Source organism: Aedes aegypti, chromosome 1 (assembly GCF_002204515.2).
Source record: "Aedes aegypti strain LVP_AGWG chromosome 1, AaegL5.0 Primary Assembly, whole genome shotgun sequence".
Lineage (NCBI taxonomy): Eukaryota > Metazoa > Arthropoda > Insecta > Diptera > Culicidae > Aedes > Aedes aegypti.
Genome location: NC_035107.1, coordinates 291,248,587 through 291,264,311, shown reverse-complemented (window position 1 = coordinate 291,264,311; position 15,725 = coordinate 291,248,587). Strand labels below are relative to the sequence as shown.

At 38.8% G+C, this 15,725-nt stretch overlaps 1 protein-coding gene across 7 annotated transcripts in view; it reads right to left on the bottom strand.

Moving 5' to 3' along the window:
* Window positions 1–15,181, bottom strand: part of LOC5577645 (rho GTPase-activating protein 7) — a 170,674-nt gene extending 155,493 nt beyond the window's left edge. The window contains exons 1-3 of one of the 7 annotated variants that reach the window (XM_021838139.1): window positions 15,110–15,181; window positions 5,011–5,723; window positions 2,696–3,440 (exon numbers count right to left, since the gene is read on the bottom strand). In XM_021838139.1, coding sequence (XP_021693831.1) covers window positions 2,696–3,121 — 426 coding nt within the window. In that variant the 5' untranslated portion in view covers window positions 3,122–3,440; window positions 5,011–5,723; window positions 15,110–15,181. The other 6 variants (XM_021838137.1, XM_021838141.1, XM_021838140.1 and 3 more) reach the window with 6 other exon arrangements.
* Window positions 15,182–15,725: the final 544 nt, after the last annotated feature.

The window sequence follows — 15,725 nt, the reverse complement described above, 5'->3', positions numbered from 1 at the left end:
ACATTTATTCCTTAAATTCTAACATTTCTCTCTCTTCTCAGATTAAAAGAAGACGAAATTGCGCGCGCGGGCTCCATGCTCGTATGGTGGTTGTAGGTAACTAAACTAAAATTACTGGATACTGGTGGTCCTCTACCCGATCGCTCAATGCGATGTTTTAAAAATTCGGATTGAGAAGACAAATCTCTCAGCTTTTGTTAGAGTAAATCTCCACAAACTCCTAATAAATGATATACATGGATATCTTGCGATGCTCTATCTGCTCTGAACTCTCCCGATTCTCTCATCATCTATCCCTCTGATACTGCTACTGTCTGACCATGCTATCTAGCATCTCGATCGCTGCTGCCGATATTGGGTCGAGGCAATGGATGTTTGTTGCATCTTGTTTTGTAGGTCAGCTGCAGTATTCGAACATAGATACAGGGTTGGAGTCAACGGGGGCAAGGGTCTGTCGCAGACAGTCATATTTGAATCTTCCCTAATGTGTATTATTTTTTACATTGACAGAATATTCAGCATATAATGGGTGGTACGCTGTTCATAAGTACTGTGCAGCAAAAGGATAGAACAAGAAACAGTCAAAGAATGATTCCGCTACCGAAATAGGCCTTTTCACAAGACGTCAAATCAGCTGATCTGGACGCGTGTTACTATAGCTAAAGCAGTTTAATTGATTTTGTATTTTTTATATATATTATATCATTAGTGGTTGTTTTGTAGCACTTCCCCCTAATACAAAAATCTGAAATTTTACGAAATATCGTCTTTTATATAGTAAAAACAACTCCTGTGAATTTCAGCTCGATCGTAGAACTTCAATACAACCTCTCTAGACAAGGCGGTTGCGGTACTCGCAAAACTTGTTTTTCTCGATTTGAATTACTTTTAAAATTCATATACCATGCTTTTCTTAAATTTCATATAACGTAGAGAAATCATGCCAAATTTCAACATAATCTGTGCAGTTTTACTATAGCTATATCAGTTTTTATGATTTTGCCTTTTTAGTGACATGAAATCATTGGGGGTCATTTTGTCCCACTTCCCCCTGATATAAAAATCTAAAATTTTGCAAAACATCTTCTTTTATATATTGACTGTTTAACGAGAAACTTGCGACGATCGACGCGCCACCATAATCCATGTAACGGAGGGTATTAGAACTAACTTGGAGGTGATGATTTCGCAATTTGGAGGTTAAAATCACCTTCAAACACTAGCGATTTTGCGGTGGGATGTTGACGTTTGATCACGAATAAAAACAATCCCTGAAAATTTCAGCCTGATCGGAGAACATCAATACAATGGAAAGGGGGTTGCGGTTCTCGCGAACTGGCTCTTAAGATTGCAAGATATCCATCAATTGCATCGTAACAGAAGCATTAACACATTAGTTCCATGTATTGGATGCATTTGTAACTTTGCAGGTTCCCTTGTTGAAGCTCTTCTTTCATTGAACAATTTCTTCAGAGAGAGCAATTTTTTAGCACGTTTAGAAGAAAATACCCTTTAAATGGGTTTCTTGTATCCATTCCTATAGTCAGTACGGAGTTGTCAGAAGAAAAGGTATTTTTCAATGACAAAAAAGGGCCATTTTTTATAAAGTTTTTATGCGGAAGTGAAAACTTATATTTTTATGTGAAAGTTTTCATTAAAATGATGGACTCTTTGCTCGACAAGTAAGTAATATAAGTATAAGCTTTCTGGAAGTTTGATAGCAAACCTCACTTATCTCGTTGCAGATTTTTGGGTTCCAAAAAATATTTTTAGCTGATCAGAGTTCATTGCCCGCTGCTGCGATTCTCGGAATACAGAGATTTCATCTATATAAATAAAAATGGAGTGGTGTTTGTATGTCACGAAATGGCTTACGAACGGGTCAACGGATTTGTATGATTATTTCTCCATTTTGTTCGTCAAGGGTTCCGACGTGTTTGTGTGTATTAAATTTCTAGGATATTCACCGGGAAATTCGAAAAAACGAGAGTCAATGGAACTGTCATTTTGTATGGGACGATGCATAGCGGCTTTCAACAGCCTACTTGATGGCAAGACGAAGTTTGCCGGGACCACTAGTACACAAATAAAACTTGCGCGTTTACGCAATAAAACATTTCAATACATGGCATAATTTCTGGAAGTTCAATGTAATCTGTTGTAAAAAGTCTTTTATCTCTGGTTTTTGTATTCAGTGAAGCATTTTTATCCATAAGCTCAATCGACAGCGTCGTTCTTGCGAATAATGGGGTTTTATTAACTATTTTCATACTGGAGACCACGACTAAAATATACTCATTATTTAAAGTTCAAAGCAAATACTCTTTTATGAGTAACTCGACTTTTCTTGGAAATGGGTACCATAGAACTTCCGTGTTAGCTTGTATAGAGCACCTCCAACAAACATACAAATGCATGATTAATTGGCTAAAACAGGTATCAATTAAAAAGTGTGGAAGTATTTACATAACATTTAGCTAATTATCAGGCTTTGTAGCAGTTGTAGCGCAGTAGAAGAAGAAGTCTTCCTTCCAAATTGATTGTCCATTCAATTAAGAAAAAATAGAGCTAGTCGTTAATGATTTTCAGTTCAGTTCACTCAATTTGATAACGATTAAATAATAATTAGCAACTTTCCATCTCCTGCAACAGTACCCAAGACCTAAGCCTAAACATCATACTCTTTCTCTCTTACCTTGACCTTTTCCAGATATCGTTCGAGTTCGGCGTACGGGTCGTTGCTATTGATCATGTCGAACTCGTTGGTGTGGTTGTTGTTGTTGTTGCTGATGATGCTACCGTTGCCTTTGCTGCTATTCGTCATATTGTTGGCACTGCCAGCAGATGCCATCACGGTCGTGGTAGTCAGAGCGCCCTCTACAGAAGCGATCACCGATGGTATTTTGCACATTGTCGCAGCCGTATGATCGCCGCCGCGGCTCGCCGTGCCTGTACTGGGGCTACTATTGGTGGTAGTAGCGGCACTAGTGCTGCAGCTGGCGCTGCTGGTGTTAGTAGTAGTGGCGTTAGTGTTAGCAACATCCGCGTCTATCACATCGTTGTTTTCGTTAGTGGAATCACACTGCGGCGGTAACATATTGCCAACATTTTTTGAACTCATCGACGGTGGTGCTTATCAGCATGTGATTTCTCCTCATAATTTTCGATTGTGGCCAAGTAGCTGTGGGCAACGGCGCTGCTCATCGATCCGTTCATATGTGCTGCCGATGGTTAATCGAGGTTTCTTCAACGAGCGAAACAAGAAGCCATGGAACTTGGTGACGTCATTTAGCAGCACCAGCAGATCGACTCAAAATCCTTTGACAGCTTGACTTCACGTTCACATTCAGCTGGCCAGAAACGAGATTTGATCTTTACTTTTTCAAGTGCTTCTCGTTCGCGTTGTTTTGTGTTGTTGAGTTAATCGTTGCTAGCTCAAGCTGCTCAGGGCAACGGGGAGATTGTATGACATTTGTCAGAAAACCGTTTGCCAGAATGAATTGTTTGCCGGAAAGCCATTCCCCAGATTTGCCTGTAGTCTTTATTTTTCAAACTTCAGGTGAAATGATATAATCAACAAATGTATGAACAAGCTTTTCACTACCATTGGTGCTTGTATCAGAAATTGTCTTTTAGATGTGTATACTGGCATATATTCACGACTCATTCCATATCAAATGTTTATACAAAAGTGTGAATAAATTCTATTACGTTTCTTTGAAAACCATTCACCAGAATTCCAAACAACCTAATCGACTATTCCCTCGAAAAGTTTTAAGAAACATCATAGAATCAAGTGTCCTGAAATTGCTATACTAATGCTATACTATTGTTCGTTAAGACAGTCTATGTAAAAATGAAAGTCGAATACTTGTTTGAAATATCAATAGTTATACGCCAAATACGACCGGCCTTAAGGCTTGCAGTAATGATTTTAGCTACGATCCAGCCGAACTTTTTCCGGAATTAAAATACTCTAAATTTGGCCATTTTGGCCAACTTTGACAAAGTAAAACCTCAATTGATAACTGTTGAAGTAATCATGAAACATAAGGTTGACAAACAAGCTTTGTCGCTGAGATAAGGAAACATATGACGAATCTGATACGAGTGCCATATGTTTAGTAAAGTGTCACTTATAAAAAATATTAACAATAATAATAAAAGACGAATAATTTTATCTAAATTAGTAAAACTGTGAACGCCCAGCTATTCAGCAAAACCAAGCTGAAGGTCGTGGGTTCGAATCACGCCGGAAGAAAATTTTCTCGACTTCCTAGGGCATAGAGTAAAAATTTAATAATACTGAAAATTTCAACTTTCACCACGGAAAATATTCATTCTTCTGGTACTGTCTAATCCATCATAAAATCTTCCAAAGAACTCACGTTTAGTTTTAGGGAGAAACAACTGGTTTTACCAGCCATTAGACTGTCAACATAATAACTTAATATGTTCTTATTTTGATAATCTCAGCAAAGAGTAGAATCGTGTCTGACAACTGACGAAACGAAACTGACAACTTTAGCACCGAAATCAATTAGTAAATAACTGTGAAAGTGCTCTTAGAAAATTAAGCAGGCTCTAACAAGCAGGACGTCATGCCAAAAAAAGAAAAGAAGTGAATGGTAATCAAAATTGTTTACCGTATAAATTTAATCAAACAAAAAGATATTCACACTCATACAAGTGCTTCCAAAATATCTGTAATTGGGCAGTATTATGTAAATATACTTTCTGAGATATTAAGGTTCTCGGGCGTTTGTTGCATTCGGGTCAATGTCTTCCTGGCGTTTTAAATGCGGGATAATGGTTTTCGGAGAAATATGATAAAATCTTCCGTGGATTAGACCAATCTGGCAAATGATCCCTTCTGGCAAATTGATTCTAGCAAACGGCTTTCTGGCAAATGTCACACAACCACCACAGGCACCGTCGTCATCGACGGGCAAGTTCAAGTATGCGATTGAAATTCGATGGACGATGATAGTTTGCTGCAGCAGCACTCACCGACACCACCTGCATTGCTTGCCGTACCAATTATCCACCCAAGCTGACATATATTCACGATCAGATCATCGACGCGATCTTCTGTGCCTGGCTGGAATGACGACGACGACGACGACGATGACTCCCTCGCTCTCACTTCTCTTGGAACTGGACAGTGGGTGAATCAGCCGCCTGAATTCGCACAACGCAATTGACTCAAGATTTCACTAATTAACTCTCCAGCCTCGTATTTATTTTTTCTTCAAGGGATAAGCACTGAAACGATACCCCACTTGGAATGGCTAGAAACTGTCTCTGCGTTTACGAAACGTCGACGATACGATCGCGCATTCTATAAAACTTCAAACCATCCAGGCAGCGATCCCTTTCTTCCCTTCTTCTGGCTGTTTTATGCTCTTCTGTGGGCCACACACAACATTACACTCACTTTATGATCTATGCTCTCTATGGTACACTAAACACACGCACGCACACCCCGAATATCGCTTTTGTCTTCCCCTGGTAAACTCCCAACTCTGAAAAGCTGTTCCGATCGATGACGGGGCCTGATGCGCGATCTTCGGGTTCTATGCTACCTCTCGATGCTGGAAACCATCCTCCGCACTCGTCTCGTTTGTCAATTGCATTCTTCTGACATCTGTTTCACTGCAACTCACGGGCTACCAAGCGATTATCACACCCAAAAACACACGAAGCTCTGCATGCACAGGTATCTAGAGAGGTATAAAAGAGCTACTATCAGCAGCGAATAGGTGCACCACACTTCTCTCCAACACAACACTCTGGCTCGCTCTATGCACTACGAGATCCCCCTCTCTTCGCCGCCGCCGCCTGACACACGACCTCGTCCATATCGCCGTCCCACTATGGGCCAGAAATCGAAATTTCGCGGCAAAATTCCAAAAACTTTTGAATAAAACTAATTACCTACACAGATAAACGAAAATTTATATTTCAATGTAGTGTAAACAGAAGAATGCAGTACGAATAAACAAAATTCATCTATTGTTAAAACATCACGTTTAATTTTCAACTGACAATGCATGAAAATTACATGGTCGTATAAATTTAAGGTGCATTCGCCACACTAGCTTATCATAAAAAAATGTTCATTTGCAGGCTCAAGTGCTCTGATGCATTATGGAGCCGCAAATTTTGTTACCAATTTGTATTTGTTTTAAGTGGTGAATTGTAAGATATGAAATTGAGAGCATAAACAGTTGAAAGAAAGATAGATACAAAAACAATGTAATTCATAGTTGATTTTGATTCAAATTGTATTTTTATTCCAAATAACTTGTTATGTGGGCTTGTTGGCTGAAGCGCTGGTCTACCATACATGGAGCCTTAAGTTCGAGTTTCACCAAGGCCAAACATTTCTATATTTTAAATTGCCATTTAGTTACAAATTGCACCTTCTGAATTCAAGTTTAACTGCTTGTTTAAAGCGTTAAAGCTGACTGGAAAGGCCAATGGAGAAAATGATTCGATTGAGTAGATCATGTAGACCACATTGTCTGATAATTGTTCCGGAAAACATGGAGAATTAAGAAATGTACTAGGAATTTCAGTTGCATTGTACATAATTTTAAATTAGAGAGTCGGTTTCCAATAAGCTTTCCAAAGCTTCTTCATTTATTCAATTGTTACGTCCGTCGGAGACAAAGCCTACTCAGCATAGTGTTTTTATGTATCCATAATTATCAAATGAAACCTTTTATGTGCCAATTGCTCCGTTTCTTTTGTGTATTTATATCGTGTGACAAACTTGAAGATACTTTATGCACTGGCAAGTTGTAGTTGTAGTTGGCAAGAATAGCTGTGCCTTTACTGCTACGGCTATATGGAATTTGCATAGCTATCATAGACTGAGGTATCCATCAGAATGTGGCTTATTTTTGGAAAGTTCTCAAAAGCGAAAATTCGTGTGCTAGGGAGACTTACAGCTTCGGCACCTTGCGACTATTATCGGCAACCAAATTTCAACACCAAATACACAGTATTTTACTATCAAAACACACCAATGAAAACTTTTAGATGATTCTTCGTTCTGTCAGCTACCCACTAACGAGATTTCCGTGACGGAGCAAACAATTTCGCCAAAGATGTCAGCAATTCAAATGAACACGCCTCAAAATGCGACTGATTTGGAGCTGCCGAAGTGATTCGTTTGCAGCTCTTATGGGAAAGCTGCCGAACAGAATGAAGCTGCCGAGAATAGTCACACTGACAAGAGATGTTCGCAGCGTTGTAAAAACGTTTCCAAAAAGCTTTTGACAAGTCTGTCGGTGTGAATCGATAAAGGATTAATCAGCGCATAAATGTAAACAAACAAACACGTAATTTGTCGGCTGATGTCCGAAAAAATCATAAGAGAAGCGCGGCATCGGCTTAGACTGCCGAGAATACGTAAGTTTCCCTAACCCAGTTATTTTTTTAACCAATTTTTAAATTTTTGACAGTATTCTTTTCAACATCAAATTAATGGAAACTATGTAAAACATGTCTAAAATCAAAACAAGTCTTTGTTAAAAGGAGTTTACTCCCAATTTTTATTTGACCTTAACTTGATGAATACTCACCCGATTCCAACTGTTTGTTCGCATGCTCTTGAAATCATTACATGACTAGTTGTTGACCGATTTTGGATCTTTTGGTCTCAAACAAACCGCATACTCTACAAAATTTATTATGATCCAGAAGAAATGGGATTGGCTACTTGGTTCCGGAATTATTACGGGTTCAAATGGGGTATTTTCGTTCCGGAAGTGGTGGTTCACGTTGATTTTTTTAAGATTAGCGGTAAGAAAATTATTCATAGTGTACTTTCTATAAGTGAAAATATGCCAGAAGGTCGAATGACAATGTTTTTCATTGATTCTGGCCATTTCGGATACCCGATCACCTGGCACCGGTTCTTGAACATACCCAAAGAGGACATTTTCTGAAACTTAAAGAATAGAGCCATGCGACGACTCAAACTTCATGGTTTTTATCCTGAACATCATAGCTATAATGTCACAAAACATTATGAGCTTCTGGCAACATTCGGATCCCCCGGAATAGGTTCTGGTAGGGCCTCAGACGGACACTTTTGTAATCTTACTCACACATATCGTGCGATGGCTCAAACTTAATGATTTCTATACTGAACATCAAAGCTATAAAACCGGATACCTCGGAATCAGTTCCGATAGTGCCTCAGTGAAACACTTTTGTAACCCTGTACTCCAATATCGTGCGGCGGTTCAAAATTGATGTTTTTTTTTTTGTTGAACATCATAGCTATAATGCCATGGACCAATATGAGGTTCTGGCCACATCCGGATACCCCAGAATTGGTTCCGGTAGGGCCTCAGTTAAACACATTTGTAATTCAATTTCCTCATATCGTGCGACTGCTCGAAATTCATGATTTTTTATTAGTCCATGGCATTATAGCTATGATGTTCAGGATAATAAATAAATGAATTTTGAGTCGCACGATATGAGAGAACAGGATTTCAAACGTGTCCATCTAGCCCAGATAGCCGTAGCGGTAAACGCGCAGCTATTCAGCAAGACCAAGCTGAGGGTCGTGGGTTCGAATCCCACCGGTCGAGGATCTTTTCGGGTTGGAAATTTTCTCGACTTCCCAGGGCATAGAGTATCTTCGTACCTGCCACACGAAATACGCATGCAAAAATGGTCATTGGCATAGTAAGCTCTCAGTTAATAACTGTGGAAGTGCTCATAAGAACACTAAGCTGAGAAGCAGGCTCTGTCCCAGTGGGGACGTAACGCCAGAAAGAAGAAGACGTGTCCCTCTGAGGCCCTACCGGAACTGATTCTGGGGTATCCGGATGTGGCCAGAAGCTCATATTAGTTCATGGCATTATGGTAGGAAGGAATGAGAAACAATGTCATTCGGCCTTCTGGCAGAATTTAACTTATATACAGTACACAATGAATATTTGTTCTTACAGCTAATCTTGAAAAATACGTGAACCACGTGAACCATCACTTCCGAAACTAATATACCCCATTTTAATCCGAAATAACTCCGGAACCAAGTGGCCAATCGCATTTCTTCTGGAACATAATAAATTTTGTAGAGTATGCGGCTCGTTTAAGACCAAAAGATCCAAAATCAGTCGGGCCTCCACATTTTAGGGCCCACCTCCAATCATGAGATAAAATATTTATAATTGATCTTTTTTGAACAAACAAATGCCGATGTAGTAATATCAATTTTTATGAATCATATACGCAATAGGCATGATATACACAGAACAAGCCCAAAGAAAATTATTTAAGTAAAATATTAATATTTTAAGGAATGAATTTATGAGACTTCACGACATTCAAAAAAGTTAAGGCCAGATGAAATGCAATTAGGATAAAAGAACTAGAAATTAACAGTTGTATAACTGACCCGATTTTTCTAACGCCTATTTTGAACTGGCTTTTGGCTACCCAAAAACGTAACATTTAGTGAATGGAATAAACCAATAATGTACAATATAACGTATTGGATACAATACAGTGTTTTGTAATTGAATATCGACGCAACATTATTCTTGATTGAATATACAATTCAGTAACAATTTAGTGTATTGTAACAGAACACTTTGAAATTTGATGAGACACACGGGTTCTGAGAATAACATTTTTCAGTAAAACAGTTTGATTGCAAAAAAATACCGAATTAAAATATTCCATTTTACTTTAAATGATAAATTTTTATAACTCAAACGTTTGTTTTCAAAATAATGTAATTTTACAGTTGAGTAAATGTCATGTCATTTCTGAGATTCGGTGAAAATTTTACTTTATTCACTTTATTAAGTTCAACACTGTACTATAGAAAATACTATGGCTTCAATGTCGAAAAGGCATTTAATAGAATTAGACAATTAAACCAACGCTGTGATCACTGTTCAACGAGAAATTGATGATTGGTAATAATAAATCACGAAGCAAGTGCTGTCGAGTTCTGCAACAAGTAGCGAATAATGGTATCAGAAATCGTATCACGATGCATTCGATATTATTTCGCAATTTCTGAAAATTGTTAGTTTGTGTGTAGGGCTTTATTTTTTCAGAAAAACCGTTTATACTTTTCCATTAAAAAAAATCATTTACACTTTTAATTTAGAACGCCGAATCTCGGCTTATTTCAACCGAGATTCGCACAGCCGAATACTCGGCAAACAAGTTACCTGGGATCTCAGGAAATAAAAGCCGACTGTTAGTAAATCAAGCTTCGTTGCTAACCGGACAATTTGTTAGCTGAGTCTCGGTTTAGATTGGTAAAACGAGATTCACACAGCCGAGCTCATTAAAAAAATCCAAGTGTGTAAGTCAAACAGTTATTACTCGTGATGGTAAATGTACTCGATAGAAATGTCAAAATGCAAGTTATGCAGTCACCATTATTTCGCAATTTCTAAAAATTGCACTGTTCGACAAAAAAAGTCGATATGAATGCACAGAGACCGGACACCCCGGGCTTGAAAGTATAAAAATAAACAAAAATAATGGCGTTTTTAGAATGTTCGTGTCTGCCCCAGGTCATTTTTAAAATATACTTGAACTTTTTGCATTTTTTATTTAAAAATCTAATCTAATCAATAAACCGACACAGTGTTTTATATTCAGGACAGGGGAATTCATGTGCCATATAATGTTTTCAACTTTAAATACAATATGAAGAGTTGTAATAAGATTTGCAGGGAGCCCTACCCCCTTTTTTGTACCCTCCCCATTTTTAAAGAATCGCAAATGATGGAATATTTGATATACAGGGAGGTGCATCCACGGAGATGAACTATGACCACCGGATACCGGTGATAATCCGGATTTCCGGAAGCATGTCTTATGCAGTAAAATTATGACGTGTTTTTAGCAAAGGTCTCGGCTAAAAAATCAAAATTTTACTACACATGAAGATAGAAGATCTAATTCTGAAGCGATTGGTGCGCCAAGTATTAATATTGGTCCAGAAACAACCAATATATGGCCATTTCCCCGGAATCGGTGCCGGTAGTGGATCCGAATTGGGATCAAACAATTTATTCACTCAAAATATGTCGCGCAATATTGTTTTCTCCCTAGCTTATCATAAAATACCCTATTATAAGTTGAAAATGAGTCTTGTACAGATTTGGCCACTCATGGCGCCGCCCAATGCCCCGGGGGAACCTTGCATAGGGGACATTTCGATTTTGACACCAAAGCATATCATGCGACGGCTCATTCTTCATGTCTTGTCGTAAATAGGGCAACTGTAGACTCAAAATGGATAGTTGACTACAGTGACTACTTCCGGGACCACCGGATGTCCCCGAGGGAACCTATAATTAGGGACAATTGAAATTGAACTCCAATACATATCGTGCGACAGTTCATTTTTCATGTCTCGTGCTAAATAGGGCTATTGTAGACCTAAAATGGATAATTGACTACAGTGGCCACTTTTGTGACCACCAGATATCCCTGAGGGAGGCTGTGATGTCTTCAATGACAGATTCCTCCGGGAAATTCCGGTGGTCCCAAAAGTGATAGGTTCCTTAGGGAACTATAGGAGGTCACCAAAGTGGCCATTCTAGTTAAATATCCCTTTTCGGTCTAAAGTTGACCTATTTATGACTAAACATGCAAAATAGTTTTGAACGTATTGGCAAATACTGTTTGAACTATTATATTGTGTATCAATAAAGCATCTACTTTCAACGACAATACAACGAGAATCAGACAAATGTATCAGAACCCTTCTAGATGAATTCCCAGCATATATTAATTTAGTATAGTAAAAAACACAGGAAATCTCTGACATTTCATCCAGTTAAGTAAGGTCTCCGCTACAGCATGAATATTGCTGACCATATTGGTTTCAAAACACTGATTGAATCTTAACACTTCGGGTTCACTTTACCACTCACTTTGCCAAGGAACAATCGAAAAGATAACACAGTGCAACATTTTCGCGGTCATCGAATGTAAACAACGAATGTCTTCAGATCCTGCAAAACATACTAGCAAAACCCTATTTGGGTTTCGAAAGATTGGTTCGAAGTTTGAAGCTACGCTCTTTTCAATTTTTCGACTTGATTTTTACTTAATACGGCTATATCTCACAAGCTGTTGGGAACTTCCCAATGCAACCTTCGAACGAAATGTTTTTCACGCAAAAACAAAACTCAATTTTTATAAACATGTCGAAGCTGTATTTTAATTTTTTTTTCGTAGTGGTTCGAAAACTCCGGCTCTTTTCGACATCTTCTGTTCATAATTCATAAACCTTTGCTGAACATGTTGATATGCCATAAACGATTTTTTTTTATTTCTTTATTAGTATCATTCCAAACATTACATTCATTATTTCTTATATCTAGGTGTTCTATGTTATTAGACAACACTATCATCCTAATTTGGTAAAACAAATCTAAGATTTTATTAACATTTTGTTAATATCATATTACATTTCATTTGCCGTAGCAGTTCAGATTTTTTGCAGGTGAGTTGATTTCACCAGCTTATAAGAGAAAAAAATAACGCTTTGAATATACTTAACCTCACTTAACCTAAACATATAACGCATTAATCGTGGCAATAGAAAATTGTAACGATTTTTGCTTGAAATTATTTTATTTGACATTTGTTCCAATGTTTCAACATTGAATATTCTATGTAAATCATTGGTACTATACCATGGAGGAAGCTTCAGAATAATTTTCAAAATTGTATTTTGAATTCTCTGCAGAGCTTTCTTCCTGGTATTACAACAGCTAGTTCATATTGGTACAGCATACAACATGGCTGGCCTGAAAATTTGTTTGAATATCAAAAGCTTGTTCTTAAGACAAAGTTTTGATTTTCTATTAATAAGGGGATAGAGACATTTTACATATTTGTTACATTTGGCTTGAATGCCCTCAATGTGATTTTTGAAAGTTAAATTCTTATCTAGCATGAGCCCTAGATACTTAACTTCATCTGACCAATTTATTGGAACCCCTCTCATCGTGACAACATGTCTACTTGAAGGTTTCAAATAAAGAGCTTTTGGTTTATGTGGGAATATTATTAGTTGAGTTTTGGATGCATTAGGAGAAATCTTCCATTTTTGCAAGTATGTAGAAAAAATATCCAAACTTTTTTGCAATCGACTACAGATGACACGCAGGCTTCGTCATTTGGCGGAGAGCCCTGTGTCATCCGCAAACAAAGATTTTTGACATCCCTGAGGTAACTCGTCACGTCAAACACTGTCGAATGCTTTTTCTATGTCTAGAAGAGCAAGACCAGTAGAATAGCCTTCAGATTTGTTGGAACGGATCAAATTTGTTACACGTAAAAGTTGATGAGTGGTCGAATGTCCATGGCGGAATCCGAACTGTTCATTGGCAAAAAATGAATTTACGTTGTTGTGGGCCATCATTCTGTTCAAAATAACCTTTTCAAAAAGTTTACTGATGGAGGAAAGCAAACTGATTGGACGATAGCTAGAAGCTTCTGCAGGATTTTTGTCTGGTTTTAAAATTGGAACAACCTTAGCATTTTTCCATTTGTCAGGAAAATATACTAATTGAAAACATTTGTTGAATATATCAACTAAAAATGATAAGCTACTTTCTGGAAATTTCTTGATGCCATAAACAATTCTTCTTCTTGTTTGGGTGATACTAATACTTCAAGCGCCACGCTGTACAAAATACAACGCGACCAAAACAAGAAAAAAATACACGGACACCGTCTTCAGCCATTTAGCTGCACACACTGCAACTTAACACTAGACAACGGACAGGCATGCTCCAGTGGCACAGCCGAGAAATATTCCTGACGAAAAGTTTCAATGACTGAAGCGGAAATCGAACCCACACCCCATGACACGATGCGCCTAAATGCCTGACGACACTAACCGCACGGCCACGAGGCCCACTGAATGAAAAGAAGATGGATCATTTGTAAGTTGACAACATGTTCAGCAAAGTTGTTTGTGTTGGTTAGGAGAATGTTTTTGTGGAGAGCAGTCATGGAAAAATATAAAAAAATTATAAAATATGATCTAAAACTATTAAAAATTGCCATAAATTATCAAAGTTTTTTAAGCCAAACACCACGTAAAAATAAGAATACCGCCATGACATGTTCACAAGAGATGTGCCTTTTGGTTGGAAGTATGTATTGAGGAACTCCCAATAGTTAATGAGATATAGCCGTACTAACGAAAAATCTAGCTAAAAACTAACTCCAAATTTCGAACTATTCCTACAAAACCCAAATTGGGTTTTGCTAGCATGGGTGTGTATTTTCAAAAACTGCATCCGGAATCTTGTTTACATTTTGAGTGTTGCACTGTTAATGGAATACTTTTAAAAATCACTGGTAATGACGGGTAAACAATGCGTTATAAAGTTTTGATAGTAGCTCTGATATATTTAATATAAATATACTGCGAGTATCGATACCTAGTTGTAATAAATAGTTGTTTTCAAGCATATTTGAGTTTGTATTACATTTAGATTGATTTCTGATCATTGTTTGGAATTTTGTCGCGATTTCTGGCCCATAGTGCAAGGTCCAGCGGAGAATCAACGATTCGCCCCAAGGGGTACGCCACGGGCCACTTCAACTTCAAACGGTTCTCCCCTAACCGCCCCTCCTTCCTCCGGGGGCAGCGGGAATACTAACCCGGGAAATACAACAGGAAACCGAATCCACCAACTCCCGAAAATGAGCCCAATTAAGCCTCGAAATTCGACATCAACAATGTGTAGTAACACACAGAAATGACGAAATCGGTTCCCCGTACGAGTGCGAGTACGCGATCAGCCAGCCGACCGACCAGAATCCGGAGGGAGCGAAACGGCAAAGCGGCCTCAACAGCCAGCGCCTTGCCTTTCGGGTTTGACGCTCCAGCGACCAGAAAGGGACGGGACGACACCACAATACACAAACACCAACACTAAACGGAACGGAAAACGGTACCACCCGGCTGCTGCTGCTGCTGGTGCTTAGCGGGCTGCGACGACGCGCAGGGGGTGGGAATCGAAATGCGCGACCACGACAACGACAACGACGGCGACGACGACGAGGGCCAAGAAAAATAACATACAAGATATGTGTGTTGCGCGCACGGTTCTCGGCTATCTGTTTCGGGGGACCTCCCTTCGGTTCGACTCTTCGAGCACTACTAAAGTGTGCGAGGCCTCACCCAGCGCGTTTCTATGACAATGTGGCTTGGGGTCGGTGCCGGATGACGACACACTGTGTGGGTGGTGATGAGGCGAGGGTTGATGATTGGGGCACGAGGAACTTCAATGGTGGTGACGATTCCATTACACAGATGTGCGTGCGGGAATGGGTGCCGAATCGGTTACGGAGTTTACGGACGCCCCAGAGAAGTTATGCTGCGCTGTGGGACATCTGGTTGTCGACTTAGGAAGCTGCGCGCATAGCTTAGGGTGGCTTTACGTACAAATATGTTTTATTCACTGAATATGGTTGGTATCACGAACCTCTGAATTTACAACTCACTTAAAAAAAAGTTGGAATTAAAACTGCCACTAAGGACGTTTCTCCAAAATACGCGTTCACTTGTAAGAGTGAAATGATAAATGTTGATAACGAAAGGTGCAATCATTTCGATACTTTTGATACATTTTCTAAAAAGCAATTTTTTCGATTCAAGTGTGGAATCAAAGCGTCCCGTCAATCGTGAGCAGTATTGC